At 38.6% G+C, this 22532-nt stretch overlaps 1 protein-coding gene and 1 pseudogene across 5 annotated transcripts in view; one reads left to right on the top strand and one right to left on the bottom strand.

The window, feature by feature from the left end:
• The window catches only part of TASP1 (taspase 1), a 249730-nt gene extending 228222 nt beyond the window's left edge, over nt 1–21508 (top strand). For all 5 annotated transcript variants that reach the window (XM_034947678.3, XM_055105085.2, XM_003810578.6 and 2 more), the window contains one exon: nt 20453–21508. In XM_034947678.3, the coding sequence (XP_034803569.1) occupies nt 20453–20545 (93 nt within the window). In that variant the 3' untranslated portion in view covers nt 20546–21508. The remainder of the gene's footprint in view (nt 1–20452) is intronic.
• Nucleotides 16968–20438, bottom strand: LOC106634163 (glyceraldehyde-3-phosphate dehydrogenase-like; annotated as a pseudogene).
• Nucleotides 21509–22532: the final 1024 nt, after the last annotated feature.

Below are 22532 nucleotides of genomic sequence, written 5' to 3'. Positions count from 1 at the left end.
ACAGACAAAAAATCCCAAAAGAGACAAATAGGACTCTTATTAAACTAAAAAGCTGCTTCACAGGAATGGAAACAATTGACAGAATGAGCAGACAACCAGTTGAATGGGAGAAAATATTTGCAAACTTTTCTTCTGACAGAGGACTAATAATCAGAATATACAAGAACTCAAACAACTCAATGTTTAAAAAAAAAGATCCCATTAAAAAGTAGCCAAAAGACATGAGTAGATATCTCTCTAAAGAAGACATACAAATGGCCAACAGACATGTGACAAAATGCTTAACGTCACTAATCATCAGGGAAATGCAAATCATAAACACAGTGAGATATTATCTTACCCCACTTGGAATAGCAGTTATTAAACAGACAAAATATAACAGGTCCTGGTGAGGATGCAGAAAAAACGAAACTCATACACTGTTGGTAGAAATGTAAATTCATACAGACACTATGGGAAACAATATGGAGATTTCTCAAAAAACTGAAAATAGGACTAACATGCAATCCAACCTTTCTACTACTGGGTATTTATCCAAAGAAAAGGACGTCAGTACATCAAAGGGATACCTGTGCTGTACTTGCATGTTCATTGAAGCACTACTCACAATAGCAAGTATATAGAATCAACCTAAAAATATATGAACAGATGAATGGATCAAGAAAATATAGTCTATATACACAATGGAATACTATTGGGCATATTAAAGAATGAAATCATGTCATTTGCAACAGCATGGATTGAAGTGGAGGTCATTATGTTAAGTGAAGTAAGGCAGGCACAGAAAGACAAATTTAGCACGTTCTCACTTACATGTGAGAGCTCAAACATGCTGATCTCATGGAGATAGAGAGTACAATGATAAATACCAGAGACTTGGAAAGGTGTGTGAGTGGGAGGAGGGAATGAAGAGAGGTCGGTCAATGGGTACAGTTACATAGAAAGTATGAGTTCTAATTTTTGATAGAGTAAGTTGACTATAGTTAACCACAATGTATTATATATTTCCAGTAGCTAGAAGATAGAACTTGAAATTTTCCCAATATGTATAGAAATGATAAATACTCAAGGTGATGGATACCCCAAATACACTGACTTGATCATAACACATTCTGTGCATGAAACAAAGTATCACATGTATCCCATACATATGTAAAATATTATGTGTCAATAAAATGATTAGTATGTCAGTTGAAAAAAATAAAAACATAAAATAACTGATATTGAGTATATTCACATCATTTAAAAGATAATTTCAAACCCAGGAAGGATGAAAAATAATAGAAAAAGTTAAATGAGATAAAAATTAGAAATAAAATAATTTTCAAAAATGAAAGCTGGTATGGCTATATTAGTGTCAGACATAGGAGATATGAGATAAAACAGGACATTTCATATTGAAAATGTGGTCCATTCAATTAAAAAGGTATAAAACTTCTAAATGTATATGTGCCTAGTAAAAGAAACAAAAATTGACAGTAATAAAAGGAGTAATAGACAAATCTATAGTCATAGTTGGAAACTTTAACATCCTTCTTTCTCTCAGTATGAAATAAGACATACAATAGTAAATGACTTGAATAAAAATTGGTAAGGATATGAATAATAGACCCAACTTGACCAAAGTGGTATTTATAGAACATTACATTCAACAAGTTATTATTTTCAAGTTCATAAGGAATATTTACCAAGAGAAACTGACAATTATTTTCAACTGAATGATAATTAAAACAATATATCAGAATTTATAGGATGCAATTAAAACATTAAAAGGAAAAGTATATCCTTAAATACTTATGGTAGAAAAGAAAGTTTAAAATAAACAAGTTAAGCTATCATCTTAAGAAGCTTTAAGAAGAATAGATAGAAAATAATCAAAATAAGAATGCAAGCAATAACATAGAAAAGAAATTTTAAAATGGAGAGAAACAAAGCTAGATGGTTCTTTGAAAAAAAATTAGTGAAATTGATAAAACTTTAGAAAGAATGATTAGGAAAGAAAGAAAGAAACCCACAAATTACCAATAGCAAGAATGAAAAGGAAATAGTAATGCAGGATCACCGATTCTGTAGGCATTAAGTGGCTAACTTTATTTCAACAGAGGCAGCAACTGGATGAAATTTATTAATTTGTTGACGAAAACCAACTTAACTAAACACAAAAAAATTTAACCATTTACATATTTAAGAAATTGAATTTCTATAAGCAAAACATTCTCATAAAGTAAACTTTATGCCCAGATGGCATCACTGGAATCTTATATCAGACATTTCAGGAAGAAATAACATTAATCTTATGCCATTTCTTTCAGAAAAACAAAGCAGAGGGATTGTTTTCCAACCCATTTTATGAGACAAGGGTAACCTCAGTATTTGACAAAGATGTTACAAGGAAGGAAAACTACAGACCAATAGTTGTCATGAATATATATGCAGAGATGCTTAATAAGTTATTACTTTGGCATGAAAGATCCAGCAGTATTATTGCCCGTGGACACCAAATAAGGTTTTTCCAAGGAATGCACAGTTGACTTAACATTTCAAAAGTCAGTCATTGCCAACAAATGATCCTGGAACATAAGGATATCCACATGTAAAATAATGAAGTTGGACCCTTTATCCCATATATAAAAACTAACTCAAAATGTATCAGGAACCAAAATATTAAGAGCTAAAACTATAAATTTCTTAGGAGGACTTAGGAGTAAATCTTTCTGTCCTTGGATTATGCAATTATTTCTTAGATATGACTCCAAAAGCACAGGCAACAAAAGAAAAAATAAATAGGTCATCATAAAAATTTAAAACTTTTATGCTTCAAAGGATAACATCAAGAAAGTAAAAAAAGCCCACAAAATAGGAAAAAATATTTGCAAATCATGTAATTGGTGAGGAGCTTATACCAGAACATATACAGAACTCTTACAACTGAACAATAAGAAGGCATAAAATGGGCATAAGATCTGAGTAGACATTTTTCTAAAGAAGATATACAAATAGCCAGTAAGTACAGGAAAAGATGCTCAACATCAGTAGTCATTAGTGAAATGCAGATGACAACCACAAGTAGATACCACTTCACATCCAACAAGATGGCTATGATAAAAATTGTGAATATTAACAAGTCTTGGTGAGGATGTGGAGAAATTGGAACCCTCATATATCACTGATAGGAATGTAAAAATGGTGCTGCTACTTTGGACAGCAGTTTGGCAGTTCCTCAAAAAGTTAAACATAGAGTTACCATGTGACCCAGCAATCCCATTTCTAGGTATATACCCAAGAAAATGAAAAGATAGGTCCACATGAAAACTTGTGCATAGATACTTATAGCAGCATTATTCATAACAGCAAAAAAAGAAGAAACAATCCAAATGCCCATCAACTGATGAATGGATCAGCAAAATGTGAAATATTCATACAATGGAATATTTTCAGCTGTAAAAAGGAATGAAGTGCAGATATATACTGTAGCTTGGATGAACCTTGAAAACATTATTCTAGGTAAAAGAAGCCAGACACTAATGGCCACATAGTGTATGATTTTGTTTATATGAAATGTCCAGAATAGGAAAATCCATAGAGATAAGGTAGATTAGTGGTAGAGGTAAGGGAATGGGGAGTGAGTGCTAATGGGCACAGGGTTTCTTTTAGTGGTGACGAAAATTTTCTGGAATTAGAATATTGCACATTTTGCAAATATATTAAAAACTACTGAATTGAAAAGTTATTTAAGTGGATGAATTTTCTGATATATGAATTATATCTCAGTAAAGCTGTTAAAAATGTTAATTGATATAATTTACTCTGTTACCAAAATAAAGGAGAAAACCCATATGTTCCTCTTGATTCCATATGATCATCTCAACTTGCATGAATGATAAAAACCTCAAAATAGCCGGGCACGGTGGCTGATGCCTGTAATCCCAGCACTTTGGGAGGCCAAGGCGGGCAGATCACCAGGTCAGGAGATCGAGACCATCCTGGCTAACATAGTGAAACCCCGTCTCTACTAAAAATACAAAAAATTAGCCAGGCGTGCTGGCGGGCTCCTGTAGTCCCAGCTGCTCGGGAGGCTGAGGCAGGAGAATGGCGTGAACCTGGGAGGCGGAGCTTGTAGTGAGCAGAGATCACACCACTGCACTCCAGCCTGGGTGACAGAGTGAGACTGTCTCAAAAAAAAAAAAAAAACCCTCAAAATATGAGATATCCAAGGAAAATTCCTCAATGTGATTAAGGGCGTCATCTATCAAAAACCTACAGCTAAAATCATACTAATTGGTGAAACACTGAACACTTTCTTTCTAACACTGACAACAGACAAAGAGGCCATCCACTCATCACTTCTATTCAGTATTTTATTGGATGCTCCACTAGTACAATAAAGCAAATAAAAGATAAAACTTGGAAAAGAAATAGTAAAAGCCATAGTTATTCTCAGAGGACATGAAATGAATCTAACGAATGATGTGCAAGACCTGTTCCCTGAAAACTATAAAACCTTGCTGAGAGAAATAAAAGACAATCTAAATAGAGAAACATGCCATATTCATGGATTGGAAAACACAGTAAGATAGCCATTCTTTCCACATTCAGCTATAGATTCAAAGCAATCTCAATAAAAATTCCAGCAGACATTTTAAAATAAGAAATTGACAAGTTGGTTTTATAATTTGTGTGCGAATTTAAAGGACCTAGAACTGCAAAAATCAACTTTAAAAAAGATCAGAGTTAGAGGACTTACAGTACCAGACTTTAAGACCTACTGTTAAGCTACTGTAATCAAGGCAGTGTTCCTCCACAGAAGAGGCAACCCTAAAAATCAGTGTATCAGCTTTGGAATCAGCAGGAATACCGTCCAACTCTACAGTTTCACAGCATTCTGAGGGAAGGGAATTGCCAGATTGGTTGATGCAGCAGGGTCCACCAGATACTGCAGAAATTATTAAATATTGTCTCAGAATTATAGACGGAAATTTGTGTCTCAGGAGGAAACTGGCTGGGCATGGTGGCTCATGCCTGTAATCTCAGCACTTTGGGAGGCTGAGGCGGGCAGATCACAAGGTCAGGAGATCGAGACTATCCTGGCTAACATGGTGGCATCCCGTCTCTACTAAAAATACAAAAAAAAAAAAAAAATTAGCTGGGCATGGTGGCACACACCTGTAGTCCCAGCTGCTCGGGAGGCTGAGGCAGGAGAATCGCTTGAACCCAGGAGGCGGAGGTTGCAGTGAGCTGAGATCACGCCACTGCACCCCAGCCTGGGCAACAGAGGGAGACTCCATCTCAAAAATAAATAAATTAATTAAATTAAATAAACCAAATTTTATTCAATGTGGAGGGCCAGAATAATCACCAGCAGTGTGGATGCTGTTTGTCGTCGGATGAAAGAATTGTCTTTACAAGAAAGATTTCCAAAATGAGAAATTATACATTCAACAACCTTAATAAAATATTCTTTTAAAAAAATGAAAGAGGAAATTTAAATGGACACTTGTATCTCCTGATGTATGTATTTTGGTCAGCTTCTTCACAAGCTTACCTAAGTGCTTACGTACTTTAAACTTTAATTAAGTATACATTTAAAAATGTTATCCTATTAATTTACTCTTGGCCTTCAAGTATTACCAGTGTTAAACTACTAAAAGCACACAATATCTAGTAAACTGTCATAGGTTTCTCATAATCTCACTTTTCTTTCAGTCTGTTTAGGGATATAAAGAATTTTTCAGGCGAAGTTGCTGCTTTAGGGAAGTGATTTTTCTAAAATTAGGTGAGGATTAGTGAAATAATAACACCCTTATTTGTTTTTAATTCTCAAATTTTTTATTCACAAGGTTATTGGGGTATAACTGACTAAATAAGTGTATCTGGCTCTTAAAGATAAAAATATAACCAAAGTAAAACAGGTGACTTTGTGGTATTAAGACTAGGGCAATAACACAAAGGATTATTTGTGCTAAAAAATATTTTTTATGTGTAACAAAGGATTATTTCTGAACAGAGATTCAGGAAAAAAAAATGTAAATGAAAGATAAATTAAGAAATCAAAATTGATATAGAAATAGGTGTTTGACTAGAAATTGCAATTTATTTGAGATATTTTTTCTTTTATTCTTTATTTTATCATTTTGAATGTGATTATGTATGTAAATCTTGTGATGACTATTAACTTTTGTCAGCTTTAATGTCTGAAAACCTCATAAAATCATCCTATTTACCTAAATAATGCAATTTATTTATTTATTTATTTACTTACTTACTTTAGAGACAGGATCTCACTGTATCACCCACTTGGAGTTCAGTGGCACAATCATAGCTCACTGTAACCTCAAACTCCTGGGCTCAAACGATCCTCTTGCCTCAGCTCCCCAAGTAGCTAAGACTATAGGTACACTGCCAGGCCTGGCTAATTTTTAAATGTTTTGTAGAGATGAGATCTTGCTATGTTGCCCAGGCTGGCGTAATCTCAAACTGTTGGCCTCAAGCAATACTCCCACCTCGGCCTTCCAAAGCACTGAGATTACAAGTGTGAGCCACTGCACACCTGGCCTGTTTATAAAACTTTAATAAGATCTTCTTGGGCCAAGGGTAAACCCTCACAAAGCTAAATAATTTTCCTACATAACTTTAACTTTGTTCACAAAGTTATGTTGAGTGAACAAAGCCAGACATGAAAGAGTACTAAGTGAATTATTCTATTTATATGAAGTTTAATAACTGGCCCAACTAAGCTATGGTGATAGAAATCAGAAAGTGATTGCTTCAGGAAAAGGGCATGAGGGAATTTGGGGGCAGTAATAGAAATGTCCTGTGTGGAAAATGTTCTCCTTAGGATTTGGTTTCATGGAGATACAAATCATTAAAAATCATCAAACCCTTTACTGAACATCTATGCACTTTATTGTATGTAAAATCATACCTCTGTTTTTTGAAAGTCTTAAAAATGATATTAGCTAGACTATCTGGGCTTGTTTTTGTTTTTTACGAGATAGGATCTTGCTCTGTCATCCAGGCTGGAGTGCAGTGACCCGATTATGGCTCACTGTAACCTCAAATTCCTGGGTTCAAGAGATCCTCCAGCCTCAGCCTCCCTAGTAACTAGGACTACAGGGGCACACCTCACCTGGCTAATTTTTATTTTATTTCTTGTCAAGACAGGGTCTTGCTATGTTCCCCAGGTAAGATTGTCTTTAAAGAGGCATGTCATGATTGACAGCATGGGCTTTAGAATTAGTCAGACTTGGATTTCAATCCTGGAGTCCCTGCTTTATAACCCAGGGCAAGTTACAACTTTGATCCTTAGTTTCCTCATCTACTGATGCTTTGATAGAATTCTGAAAATTAGTTGAATAATAAAAATGAAGTGCATGTAATGGATGCTGCATTTGTTATGATGGGTGGTGGTGGCAGCAGTAGTGGTGGAGGAAGAGGTGATGGTGGAAGTTGCAGGGAATTTCTCAGGACCATCACACCACAGCTCCACAGGCCCCATTTACACTGCAGTTATGCGCCCAAAGGTGGCATTTATATTGACTATGACAAGAGTGATGCCACCTGAATTTTCACCGTGCTCCTTTGGTGGAACTGGTAATGGTTATTACATTTTGACAAAATGCAACTCTAACTTGCAAGTTAATGTTAATAAGTTAATAAGTTAATAAGCCAGCTGGTAAGTGAATTCAGAGTTCCCAGAACAGGAAAAAAAAATTGTTGGAAGCTACAAGAAAAGACACTTCTCCCTGAACCCTGCAATTCAAGCCAAAATGGTGGCAAAGGAGCTCTTTCTAAAAACTATCTGATAGAGGTCTACCACTTTGACAGCGCCACAACTTAGGTTTTTAAATCAAATCTAAGGTGTGCCTTCAGCATTTCTTTTAAGCTCACCCATCCAGGTAATTTTCCTTTTGAAAGAAGAAGGGAGAATATTGCTTACTAGCTGTGTTAAATTTCTCTTGTGGGAACCTTGATTACAGGCAATCTTCTTGTATTCCACTGAGCACTGGGCAGTGGAACACCTACAGGATGTATTGACCATGAATCCCTTAAAAGAGACTTCCATTTCACAGTAGTGGCCAATGGCATTTAGTCATTGAATGGATGTATCCAGCTAAATAGATTTATTGGACCATATTTTAGATTTGACAGGAAACACCTAGATACAAATTGGCCTTAGTCTTAACCAAATTTTAACTGCTTTTGATAATCTAGTTCTTATATTATCCAACAACTAAAGGCATCTGATCCCTGGCGGGAAGCCAACTGCCTCGGGATGGTAGTTAAGGCGCCACCAATAAACCTGTATACTAAGAAAACATCCGAGACAGCCAAGTTTGGCAAGTGCACTTATAAACCACAGGAAAAGTGGCTAATCACTGATTTTACTTGTACCTTTTAAGTTTGCCCAGAATTTGAAATGTAGAAACTTGTGTTTCTTTTTCATGCTCTTAGGGCTGCCAGGATGATCCCATTGGGTCTATTTAGAAAGTCATTTACACAAACAGGAAAAGACTGCAGAAGATTGAATGTATGAAAAACAGTTTCCTCAGCCTCAAGTTAATTTCTAAGAGTCGTTGGTAATTTTATTTTTGCCTAATTAGTCTTACATCATTAATTTCTTCCAAATGATTCATTCAACATTGCTCCAAAGCAATAAATAGAAAAACAAAGAGGGAATTTACTGTGTTGTTAAGAGTATAAGTCTTCCCAGAGGTGCGAATAATATGTATTCAAATTATTCTCATTTTAATCATGGTGTAGGGTAAGATCTTTGCAAAGATAAATGTCTATTTTAATCTATTACTTGACTTGTAGACCCTCCATGTTAGTAGAAATGAAGTGGATGAAATTCTTTATTTTAGCAACATGAAAAGTAGTGAAAACATTAATTTCTCCATCTCCACATACGTATGTAGTTATCAGTCACAGATGTGAACCTAACTTAGAATATCACCTTGTTACCTTCTAGTACCCAACATTTTAGATAAATATGTATCTTCCCAGCCAGACTCATGCCTGCTGTTTGCTCACAGGACGTATAACCATGACATGTAAATGAGACAAATGTACTTAAAAATGATCGACTTTATTATGAACAGGAAATGAGTAATGATTATCTATGGTGTTTTTGTTTTTTGGTTGGGAAGCAGTAGCCAAATGATGAAAGGAATTTTCTCTTGTTTTTTCAGTCTCGAGACAAAAACTATAATCTTGGTCATGTCATTGTTATTTCATGTTAACTTACTAACTTGAGAAAAGATATTGGTTTCTATGATTATAAATATTGAGAATCCCCCATTGATTTTATGCTGTAACAACTTTTATTATATTATTTTATTAAATGGGTGAGTTACAGATGTGGAATCTACTAGGTATATCTTATATGTGCAGGTACTAATGACAACACAGGGCCCAACACATAGTAGGCATTTGGTGGACAGCTCTTTAATGAGTGACTGCATGTTGAGCTTTAGGGTAGAACTTTGAGTTAGGATGGTGCGTAGATACAACATTTTGTTCCCACTGTCCTTTCTTCCCAGTAATCTCCAGATTTAAGATCAAAAGCTGTATTCATCATAGCAGCTTTGAAAAAAATTAAATATATATAAAATACAAATTATATGGAAAAATTTTACACAGATTTAAACATTTAAAATTTTATGTTAAAATATGATTTTTAAGTTCTGGATTGTTTTCTCCTATAAGAGCAGATGATTTGACAACACTGGGACCCACTTCCTTTGTGGCAGTGATTGGTTAGAGCCAGGTGGTAGCCGCCCTGTTTGGTGAAGCCTGGGCGCTTCACTTCCACAGTCCTACACCTGACCTGCTTCACAGGCATTTGAGACTAACCCGTGCTGTAGATTTTGAACCCTAATCAAGTCTATCTGTTAGAATACATTTTCATTCCAGTATGATTCATTCAAATAATATAGTTTATGTTTTTTTAAAAGTCTTCATCTTGGAGTGCTTGTTCTGTTTAATCCTAAGGATTAGAATTTGTTTGTGATAGTTACAATGTATGACTTTTATGTTCTGTAAGTAAAAGCAATACTGAAAATTTGTGAAAACTTAACATTTTAGTATTCACTAATTGAGACATTTGGCTATGGTTGTGCTGTTCTATTTACATTTCTTTCAAATACTTCTGGATGCAGTAAGTGGTAGGTACTGACAGTTTGCTTTTATGCTCTTGAGCTGTCATCACTGTACTGTACATGTTTGGATTGCACTGTCTGCTGCAGTGTTGAAGGGATAAAATGAAACTTAATTTAGGATGAGGGTTATATTAACAATTCACTAGTAGGAGATGCTCAGAGTACTTGGAAATAGATCTTTCTTCATTTGAAATAGAAAATTAATGTTATTTTAAATGTGCTTCCTAAAACAGATTAGAACCCCAATAATTGTTTGATTTCTTCCATTGATGGCTTTTGTGAATATCATGGTAAAATTTTGAACAGTTAAGAGTTAGGGTTATTACAGTAGCTAATAATGACTGACTAAGAAGTAAGCCTTATTACTTGGCTTGAGATTTCAGCTATTAAAGAAACCTCAGTTTACTTAGGAGTAAAAGTTTGATAAAACACAGTATCTCATTTTTTGAATGAATTATTTATTAAATACCATTGAGTGCCTTCTATATTGAGGTACTTTTCTGGGGACATCATAGTGAACAAAGCAGACAAGAATCCCTGTACTTGAGGACTTACATACTGGTGGGGGAAATAACGAACAAGATAAGTAAGGCCTATACTATGTTTGTGATAAGTGCTAAAAAGAGATGTGAAGCTAGGGAAGGGGTTAGGAGGTACAGGGATTCCAGTGTTAGGTAGGTTTCACTTCAAAGGTGTCATTCGAGTAAAGTCTTGGAGGATTTATGGGAGCAAGGCAAGAACATTCCAGGCATAGGGAATAGCAGGTGCAAACACTCTCAAGTAGGAGTGTGCCTGGTGTGTTGGAGGGACAGTGAGAAGGCCGGTCTTAGTGGGTCAGAGTAGGCAATGGAAGGCCAGATAGATTACATAGTTTTTTATCCATGGTCAGTATTTGGGCTTTTCCCCTGAAATGGGAGCCACTGGGGAGTAATGAGCAGTGGAGTGGTATGAACTGACTTACATCTTAAGAGGTGACTCCAGCTGCTGAAAGGGAGGCCGGGTGGAAGGTTGTTGCCATAGAGGTGAGTGATAATAATGACTTGGACTAGAGCATTATCCACACAGGTGGTGAGAAGTAGTTGGCTTCTGTGTGTATTTTAAGATAGAGCCAATGGGACTTGCTGTTGGGTTGGATAGAGATTATGAGGGAAATAGAAAAGGCAATGATGACTCTTAAGATTTTGGCCTAAACAGAAGAATAGAATTGCCATTTACTAGGGTGAGGAAGAAGGTGAAGTGGGGGGAAAAGACTTGAGGGGAAGTAGCAGAAACTCAGTTTTGGACATGTTAATTTCAAGATGCCTGTTAGGCATCAAATGGTGAGGCCCAAAAGGTAGCTGGATATGTGTGTCTGGAGTTTAGGAGAAAGGACTAAGATGGAGATACATATTAGGGAATCTCAGCATATAAACATTTTTTTAAAAAACATTTGGATGAGATCACCAAGGATGTGAACACAGACAGGAGAAAAGATTCCTGGGGAAATTTTGTACTTATAAGTTGGGGAAGCAACCAGGGAGACTGAAAAGTTATAATCATAGAGGTCAGAGGAGAACCAGGTGAGAGTGGTGTCCTAAAAAACAAGGGAAAAGGGTGTTTCAAGGAGAAGCAGGTGATCAACTTTATCAGATGCTGCTGCTGGGCCTTGTGAAATTAGATTTGAGGACAGGCTATTGGATTTGGCATTGGAAGTCATTTCTTATTTTGATAAACAGGGGTTTTGGTGGAGAGGTGAAAGCAAAAAGCTGATTATAGAGGGCTTAAAGAGAAAATGGAAGGAAAGAATTTGAGGTAATAGGTGTAGAGAACTCTTTCAAATAACTTGGCTGTAAATGGAAGTAAAGAAATGGAGTGGCGACTGGAGGAGGAGGTTGATCTATGGAGTTATTATTCTTACCTCAATTTCCAGTGCAACCAGATGCTTCACTTTATATCCAAAACACTTCATAGACATTTTTCTTTAAAATGAGTGGAAGAAAAGTGGTCTAACTGTTGAGTCTTTGGACATTCCAACATTTAGTTGCTGGGGAGATGAGGAAGAATCAGCAAAGGAAAGTGAGGTTACGTTTTGGAGTAAAATAAAAGGAAAGTTTCCGCATATTATTTGTAGTAGTTCCAGGTACAGCTAGTATTAAAGGAAAGCATTCCTTGACATTTGGGATGGACTAACTTTGACAGAGTCACACAGGTCTTTTGAAGGCAGGATGTCTGAACCTTTCTGTGCTCATGTGCCTGTCTGGCTCTAAGAAGGGTAGAACAAGGTGGAGCAATACATTTGCAGCTTTTGCCCATGCTCCCGCACTGCCCCCCACTTTTTTTTTTTAAAGAGAGAGCACCTCCCAGGACCCAGCAGAAGTCAGCTTGAGAAATGCTGCTTTCTGGGTCTCCGTGCCTTAACAGTTCTTTGGGGGCATAGGTCGGATCAGTAAGTCAGGGAGCACAAGATTTTGACGAAGAGAACTTTCTTCAAATCAGTTGTTGGTGGTTTGTATTTTTCCCCTCCAAAATTCCTCACTGACAGATTAACTGAGATTCTCAGGAAATTGTCCATTACACAAATGGAGAGTAGCCTCATTCTTAATGATAGTTTAAGTGTTAGCCTTTCATTTCTTTTCAAATAGAAGATGCTCTTTTCAAACTATAGTAAGATTCATGTTATCTGGCAGCTTACCAACCAGAAGACCATAAATGACATTTTGGGTTTCACCTAGTACAAATCATCAGGATGTTGAGGCCAGGTTCCCTATGAAGAGGAAAAGACAGTTCCCTTGGGCTGTCTTGACCAAGGAAATGGTGACCCAGAGCCTCCCCTTACAGACCTGAAGGGAAACCTTCAGTAGTAAAACTCCATAGAATGTCAAAATCAGAAAGAACTCTGAATATAATTGAGTTGAAGTTTTTCACTTTCACCGACAAAGACATTGAAACCCAGAAAGCCAGTGATTTCCCGATCCGGAAACTATCCAATCTATCAACAGCAGAGTTGAGGCTCAAACCGATTTCTCTGAGTCCCAGAATCATCTTGAAATTTGTTGGTAAGATTTGTTCCAGTAGCTTTCCTGAGCAAGCTCTGTTTCACCCTGAAAACCTGCTTTGTCTAAAGCCTCCTGCAGTTAAAGGCATGTCTCTTAACAGAGCCAGATTTAGAATCCTCCTTCATGGTAAGTCTTCAGGGGGAGTCAAGATAGTCCTAAATTTGGAGTTCAGAGGCTTTCATTCACATCTCAATTTTTCCACTTCCTCTCTGACCATAAGCAAACCACATTACCATTCTATCTCATTTGTTTTTTTTTTTTTTATCTGAAAAAAATAGGTATAGTATACATCTTTCTGTCTGACATGGTATTTTGAGGGATCTCATTGATGCAAAAGTGCTATGGAAACTAAAGCATTATGCAAATATAGGGACTTATTGTTAAGATTTCACAAAGAACTAGTTTCTGCGTCCTGCAAAGACATAATTGCACTTAGAGCGAGATCCATGTGTTTCATTCTTCTGTTCCCCCATAATAACTTGCAGAATAAATATTTGTTAAATAATGGAGCACTTTTATCACCTGTAGCAAGAGGGAATATTCATGATAATTCTCCATGTGAGTGGTGAAATAATAGGTACTGTGGGGCTTGCCATGTTTATGTGAGTATCTTCACTGGGCTTTTAGCCTAAAAATAGGAGGGAACTCTTGTCTGATGTTGCCTCTGCCTGAAGTGTGGTGTCAGTGAGCCTGGTGATAGTAAGAACCAAAGTGGCCTGTAGGCTGGAAGAACATGCTGTTCTCATCAGACAGCATTTTAATCTTATTTTACGGCTCCTTAGACATGATATTTGTATGTGAGAACAATAGAACTTTTTGCCCTGTATATATCCCTGTTTCAGTGCTAACAATGAAATTTACCCGAATGTCATCTTTGTGTTTCATCTGGCATCCTTGTTTTCAACGTGGAGAATGAGGTATGAGCGACACACAGTAAGATAAATAACATATGGCATTCCTTTCTCATTCTGTTGATATTTCTGATTGGTTGGCTGAACTCGGGAGTTGTATCTTCAAATTGCTCTGGCCTATTTAATACTTTTAATTTAAGACAATGAGAAAATAGAAGTAAATACTTTTTTTTGATTCATTAACAATGTATACACAAGCTAAATGAAGTCAGCGTCAGAGATTGTCCAAACTCTGAAAGGATGCTCTAGAGACCATCTAACCCAGTCTTCATTTTCCATTGTCCAATATCACACAGGCTTAGTAAGTGGGCACCCAGATCTTTTCACCCATAGTTAATGGATTTTTATTCTATAAAATATACACATTATTCTAGACTATATTAAGAAGGTTCATGTGAAACTGTCAGCTAGTTGAGTACATCTGCTTTCAGGATGAAGTCTGACGACCAAACTCTATTTTTAGAGCAGTTAACTACATTCCAAGGTTTAATGCTGCACACAAAGAATGCTTAGACTATACTTATTCACAAATTGTGTCTTTTTGAAAGACAGCTCTTAAAAAGCGATGGGTAGGGAACTTCTGGGAAAAGGATAGGGGTGGGTGGCAGTGTCTCCTGAGTCAACTCATGAAGAGAGAAAAAAATGTAAAAGCCCACAATAGAAACAAGGCAATAAAAACCAACCAGACACACTTCCCCAGCCCTTCTCTTGCCTTTCTCTCTGGACTTAGTCATTTAAGGTGTATCACATTTGTGGCACTAAAAGAAAGCTGAGGGCGGCCGGGCGCAGTGCCTCATGCCTGTAATCAGCACTTTGGGAGGCCAAGGCAGGCGGATCATGAGGTCAGGAGATCGAGACCATCCTGGCTAACATGGTGAAACCTCATCTCTACTAAAAAAAAAAAAAAATTAGCCAGGTGTAGTGGCACGCGCCTATAGTCCCAGCTACCCAGGAGACTGAGGCAGGAGAATCTCTTGAACCTGGCGTGTGGAGGTTGCAGTGAGCTGAGATCGCGCCACTGCACTCCAGCCTGGGCGACAGAGTGAGACTTCGTCTCAAGAAAAAAGAAAAAAAAAAAAAAAGAAAAAGAAAGCTGAGGGTGACTATTATCATGTCAGGCAAGAATTCACAATGTAAGGATGTAAGGTACTACCCAGTTCACAGTACAATCTCACAGTACCATATACCGTATTTACATTGCCCAAGTAGTGATAAATACAGAAGAGAAGCTTAACTTGTTAAATGAATTTTTATTCTATAAACTATACACAGTATTCCAGATTATATTAAAGTTCATGTGACATTGTTAGTGCATGAAAAATTAGATGTTTTCTATGACTCAGCAATTTGAAAAGTAGGTAAGAATTAACAGGAGAAGGGAAAGTGGTGGAAACAGATATCTGTTTCTTCAAAAGCACATGGTAACATAAAATTGAGCTGAACACACTTGTCTCAGGAGGCTAGAGTCCTGCTTTCCAGGAAGGAAAATGCCCATGCAAACAACTTTACCCTAGTGTTTTTCATGTTCCTCCTTGTGCTGGATTTGGCAGAATGTTATTAATGCAGCACTATACAACAAATGGACAAGACTCAAGGGCCCCCATTTGACTGCTGTTTAAGTTGCTCATGCCTCCAATGATCTCTCTCTGGAAGAGGACTTTTAAAATTAAGTCGTGTGCAGTTTTCCTAGAAACCATACAAGAGCAGTTTCTAAGGTGGTCTTGGAAGATCTTAACATTGAGTATGAATGATAGGAAATTTTAGCTACTACTTAGATTGTGATTAGGTTATCAGGCAATTATATACTTTCTATATTACTTTTCTCTTAATTTTCTTATTTTAAAATCTTCGAGCTAAATTTGTTAATCCATTGTATTTGGTTTTATAAAAAGATATAGCCCTAATATTGGCTTTGAACAGTCAGTTTAATTTATAAGTTGATAGTTTTCAAGGGGTGTTAACCTCAAGAATCTGTCTGTGCTTCTCAGGGAATTAGCAAGAAAGCGGCAAATTATAACTACACGGTCAGTGGATCCCATTGGTGTGGAGCTGTTTGCATCTGAGAATCTAAAGCTCCATCTCTATTCTAACAGTGCCATCACCTGGAAGGTGGAAAATTTTAGTTAGTCTATACTTTAAAAAAAAAAAAAACAAAGTTTTTTTTTTTTTTTTTTTTGAGATGGAGTCTTGCTCTGTCGCCCAGGCTGGAATGCAGTGGCGCGATCTTGGCTTACTGCAAGCTCCGCCTCCGGGGTTCACACCATTCTCCAGCCTCAGCCTCCCGAGTAGCTGGGACTACAGGTGCCTGCCACCACGTCCGGCTAATTATTTTTGTATTTTTAGTAGAGACGGGGTTTCACCGTGTTAGCCAGGATGGTCTCAAACTCCTGACCTCGTGATCCGCCCGCCTTGGCCTCCCAAAATGCTGGGATTACGGGCATGAGCTACCGCACCCGGCCTTTTTTTTTTTTTTTTTTTTTTTTTTTTTTTTTTTTTTGAGAGGGAGTGCTGTGTGCAGTGGCACGAGGTTGGCTCACTGCACTGGAGTGCAGTGGAGTGCAGTGAGAGGTTGGCTCACTGCAACCTCTGCCTCCTGGGTTCAAGCGATTCTCCTGCCTCAGCCTCCAGAGTAGCTGGGATTACAGGCATGCGCCACCACACCCAGCTAATTTTTTTTGTATTTTTAGTAGAGGTGGGGTTTCGCCCTATTGACCAGGCTGGTCTCGAACTCCTGACCTCAGGGGATCTGCCTGCCTCAGCCTCCCAAAGTGCTAGGATTACAGGCGTGAGCCACCACGCCCGTCCAAAAAAATCTAAGATTAATCTTTACTATGGCAAACTAGTGTGATTGACTTTTCAGCCAAACAGATTGGTCATATCAGTTAAAACACTTAAAATTCTTCCCGCCCCCCCGCCCCTTTTTTTTTTTTTTGGCTGAGTGCAGGGGACTTTATTCATGGTATACAACAGGGTGGGGCTCCCTAGGCCCCTCCCTCTTCAGGGTGTCTGCATGGACATTGTGAGGAGGGGAGATTCTCAGTGTGGTAGGGGACTGAGTGTGGGCAGGGACTCCCAGCAGCTGAGGGCCTCTCTCTTCCTTTCATGCTGTCGCTGGGGCTGGTGGTCCAGGGGTTTTATTCCTTGGAGGCCATGTGGGCCATGAGGTCCACCACCATATTGCTGTAGCCAAATTCGTTGTCACACCAGGAAATGAGCTTGACAAGGTGGTTGTTGAAGGCATTGCCAGCCCCAGCATGGAAGATGGAAGAGTGGGTGTCACTGTTAAAGTTGGAGGAGACAATGTGGTGCTCAGTGTAGTCCAGGATGCCCTTGAGAGGGCCCTCTGACACCTGCTTCACCACCTTCTTGATATCATATTTGGCAGGTTTCTCCAGACGGTAGGTCAGGTCCATAACTGACACATTGGCGATGGGGACATGGAAGGCCATGCCAGTGAGCTTCCTGTTCAGCTCAGGGATGACCTTGCCCACAGCCTTGGCAGTGCCAGTAGATGCAGGGATGGTGTTCTGGAGAGCCACACAGCCCTCATGCCACAGTTTCCCGGAGGGGCCATCCACAGTCTTCTGGGTGTCAGTGATAGCGTGGACTGTGGTCATGAATCCTTCCATGATACCAAAGTTGTCATAGATGGCTTTGGCCAGGGGTGCTAAGCAGTTGGTGGTACAGGAGGCATTGCTGACGATCTTGAGGCTGTTGTCATACTTCTCATGGTTCATGCCTATATAAACATGGGGGCCTCAGCAGAGGGAGCAGAGATGATGACCCTTTTGGCTCCCTGCTGCAAGTGAGCTCCAGCCTTCTCCATGGTCGTGAAGATACTGGTGGGCTCCATAATGTACTCAGCACCAGCATGGCCCCATTTGATTTTGGTGGGATCTCACTCCTGAAAGATGCTGATGGGATTTCCATTGATGACAAGCTTCCCATTCTCAGCCTTGATGGTGCCATGGGATTTGCCATGGGTGGAATCATACGGGAACATGTAGACTATGTAGTTGAGGTCAAGGGAGGGGTCATTGATGGTGAGAACATCTACTTTACCAGAGTTAAAAGCAGCCCTGGTGACCAGCGCCCGATACTGCCAAATCTTTTTACTTTGGCCTTCACCTTCACCAGGGATGTGGCTAGCACTGCATGAGAAGATGCGGCTGTCTCTTGAATGGCAGGAGCAGGATGCCTTAAGATTCTGCATGTTTACATAAACATAGCCCTAAGGTCTATTTCAGTCATTTACCCACTCAGCATTTCCGGAGTAATATGCTTCTGTGTGAAACACATGGTCAGGTACAGGGAAACTGAGATGTATGTAACAAAGCTTCTGCCCAAAACCAACTTTCAATTACAGAAACCTAAAGACTCAAAACCAAGACTGGATGAGAAATGCTCATATGGGTGCTATAGGAGCTAAAAGAAGAGCTTCTAAGTTGAGTTGGGTGCCTGGTCAAGGCTTCCCTTGAGAAAAAGCCAGAGACATGGTATCACAGAGAGATGTATGAGCAGGGCATGTAGCAAGGAGTGGAGGGAGATGACCCAAAATGGATGTCTGCCGCTTTTTCATGTATCATTTTAACGTGTTATTTCCCATTAGTTCCAAATTCCAATAAAAATGCATTGCTATTTAAATATTGTAAAGGTACCTTGTTAAGTTCTTCTGCTTGTAGGATACTCTAGAGTCTACACAGTCCTTAGACACTTGCTCAATGTAAAACAGTTTATTGCATTTTTTATGCTGACATCCAAGTTTGTTGTAGAAAGGAGTCTGTTTTTAGGCTAAAGAGAAATTTAAGCTCACTTCTTTCTTTCTTTTTTTTTTTTTGAGACGGAGTCTCGCTCTGTCGCCCAGGCTCGAGTGCAGTGGCGTGATCTCGGCTCACTTCAAGCTCCACCTCCCAGGTTCACGCCATTCTCCTGCCTCAGCCTCCCAAGTAGCTGGGACTACAGGCGCCTGCCACCACGCCTGGCTAATTTTTTTGTATTTTTAGTAGAGTCGGGGTTTCACCATGTTAGCCAGGATGGTCTCGATCTCCTGACCTCGTGATCTGCCCGCCTCGGCCTCCCAAAGTGCTGGGATTACGGACGTGAGCCACCACGCCCGGCCTAAGCTCACTTTTTTCAAAAAGAACTCTGGAGATAAGCTCATATAAAACATTTTCTTAAACGGCTCCCACTGTTTATATGATTTGATGCCCCATTGAGATCTCCACAGGTAGCTTCAAACACATCTTGGCTCACACTTTTTCAGACCAAGGTTTCTTGTCTTCTGATGAGACTCACCATGTTTCAGTACTTAGGAAAAGCTCGTTTAGAGAACAAGTAGAGAGGATTGCCTGAAGTTTATGCAGCCCCTCTTTCTTCTTAGAAATTCCAGACATTTATCTATCCTTGGATTAAGCCAGATCACCAAAAAGACGAATTCTTGGCTGACCTCATCCTGATCCCTCATGAAACAGAGTGAAGTGCTTACTGTTTTCTACCAGAGCCTCCAGCCCCAGCCTCCTCTGAGTGATGTTGTAACACTCAGCCCTACAAAACTCCCTGTTGTATAGCTGATGTCTTCAGTCAGTCACTAAACACAGTGCCCTCTTTACAAAGACTATAGGAGAAATGGCTTCTTGGTCTCAGTGCCAGGAACAATTGTTCTCATCCAAGCAATGGGTTTGCTGTGATCTTTATGCTACATGAACCACCTACCTGATCTCTGCTGCTAGGAAACAGAGACAGGGCAGCAGGCTTGCCTCTGGCACGGGTACCAAACTCCTCAGCTTAGATTTCTTTGTTGGCCCCACTTCGGTCTTTACCTTATTTTGTAAGCTCTTATTTTTCTTCTCATTTCCTCTCCTACTTTAGGCTATTGAATTATCTGAGTTTTTGTAAGCTACTGAAATTCTTTAAGGAATAAATTTGGGATATAAACATGAATTAAGTGTCCTTAGTTACTCTGTTTGGAAGACAAAACATATACAAATTACTAGTTTTCACATAATGACTATACTCAATAGAGCTGGCATTAAAACTGCTACTCTTGTGAATATAATTAAACTATACATTCTGTGCGGTCAGGGGTCTTGGCTAACTTGGTCACCTCTGTATCTCAAGTTGCTAGTGCTGTGCTTGGCATGTAGCAGATGCTCAGTAAATATTTCCTGAGCGATTTGAACAAACGATCTTTCAGTAACTAAAGTTTACCAGTGGTACAGTCTGTGGATGCTCAGAAGCAAAGTGAAGGCCTAATGCTCTGGTGTTTCCTCCACCTTTTTTGGACACGGGTGGGGGTGTGGCAAGGGACACCGCTGACCCCTCTGATGCTCTCCTGTCTCTCTCTCTGCAGACTCACATTTCAAGACTTCCTCCTGGTGCAGTGGCAGGACAGTCTGTGGCAATCGAAGGTGGGGTGTGCCGCCTGGAGAGCCCAGTGAACTGACCCTTCAGGCTGAGCGTGAAGCGTCTCAGAGGCATTTCAGAACCTGAGCTTTTGGGGGTTTTTAACTGAAGTTGGTTGTTTTATCTTTCTTGTTTTATAATTCCTATTGCAACCTCGTGCACTGCTCGAGACACAAGTGCTGCTGTAGTTAGCGCTTAGTGACACGCGGGCCTTTGGTGGGTGAGCGGGACTGTGTGTGTGTGCGCGTATGTGCGCACATATGTGTATGTGTGGAGTATGTGTGTTTGCTTCTCTGTGGATGAAATAGAAACTCCTCATTGTGTGACCAGGAATGGTTAAATCATCTTTACAAAATGTGTGCTTTAACTGTTTACAAGTAAAACCTAAAGTTGCAGGAAACATTTTTTATTTCGTAAAGAGGTACCAACTGTCGCTGATGTGATATGTCAGAACTGAAGAGTAAATCTACTTGTTTAAATGACTTGACAGTGGTAGTGCTCCATTTAGTAACAGTAATAAGTAATAAAGTGTTTTTATTTGTTAACCAGTTTAAGTGGATCCTGTGGTAACTTAAACTGTTGTTCTCATCCCTTATATGGGGCATTTTTCTTTAACAAAGAATGGTTTCAGTGAAACAATCTAGCAGAGAATTAATGTCAGAACCTTTTTAAATAATAGTCTGATTGATACAGTTTGTACTTATTTCATCAAGCTTTTCTAAGCTTAAATATTGCATAGCTTCGAGCTGTATGGACTATATTATGAAAGAATATGTAAAGAGAACATACAGTAATGCACAGTCCTTAATTTGTGTATAATGGAAAGTTATTTACACTATAACACTGTAAATAAGAAAGCAAAGTTTATGGGAAAATTCAATATTATCTTTGTTTTTGTTTAAATATATTTTTAAGATAAAGGCACAAAAATAAAAGAAGCGTATTACTGGGTATAGTATGTGACTCCTCTTCTCAGACTAATAAATTATCTTTTGAATCCTTGGTTAGAGAGCTATTATTTATTTTGTTTATAAAATGTTCTCCCAGAAATCATACCGTTATCCATCTTGCTGTTGTTCTGATTGTTCCAAGGCCAGTGTTACGCAGTTAAAGAAGACACGGGCAAGATGCAAGTTGAACTTAGTACATGATTGAATGGTCAATATGGAAGGCCCTAAAATTTCTCTTGCAATTTGATAAAAATAACAAAGAGAAAGAATAAGAACACTTTGCTTTGAAAAATTGTAGTGGCAGCTAAAAGCTCGATAGTTTCAGTTGATAAATTACTTCTAAGTGTTATATTCAGGGATTCTGGAGCCACATAAGAAAACCAAGATTTTCCTTTTGATTTTTTCTTTTTTTTTTTTTATGTAAGAAGTGGTTATCAAGAAGATACTAAAGATAGACTTGCTCAGGGGGAGGAAGTTCCCTGCACCATGTAATCATGGCTCTGGGCGGTAACTGATAAATCCCAGATAAAATTATACACTTGACATCAATGTATGGCCAAATTATAAAGGAAAGACAACCAAAATGGAGTGGGTGTAAATATGAATAATTTGAGAGTTGCTGATTTGTTTTCCTGGTACAGGCAATTACATTTGTCTTGCTGTGCTCTCATAGACAGGTTGGTGCCGTGGTATCTGTTTCTCATTCTTAATGAGGCTGAGAACTTAGTGAGAGATGGGCTGGCTGGTGGGGAGCCTTTGGCTTCAAAAGCTTTTGAAGACCTGTTACCTGTTGGCAGAGATTTTTCAGGAACTGGATTGGATCACATAAAACTATCAGGACACTTTGGAGTCTGAAAATCGTCTGACCAGTTTCACCAGGAATGCCACTTCTTTCATCTCCTTTTGCCCTTTTTCCATTTATATTTAAGCATTTGAGCTTGTTAAGGACCCCTTTTATTAAGAGTTCAAAAACTGGCCAGTATAAAAGAGCACAGCCTCTCCAAGAACAGTTTGTCAAGACTTTACTCTTCAATTTTCTACATTTTTTTTTTTTTAAGGAATATTGTGAAGCCAAGA

The sequence above is a fragment of the Pan paniscus genome, chromosome 21 (assembly GCF_029289425.2).
Source record: "Pan paniscus chromosome 21, NHGRI_mPanPan1-v2.0_pri, whole genome shotgun sequence".
NCBI classification, from domain to species: domain Eukaryota; kingdom Metazoa; phylum Chordata; class Mammalia; order Primates; family Hominidae; genus Pan; species Pan paniscus.
This window is presented reverse-complemented; position numbering and strand designations above follow the sequence as displayed.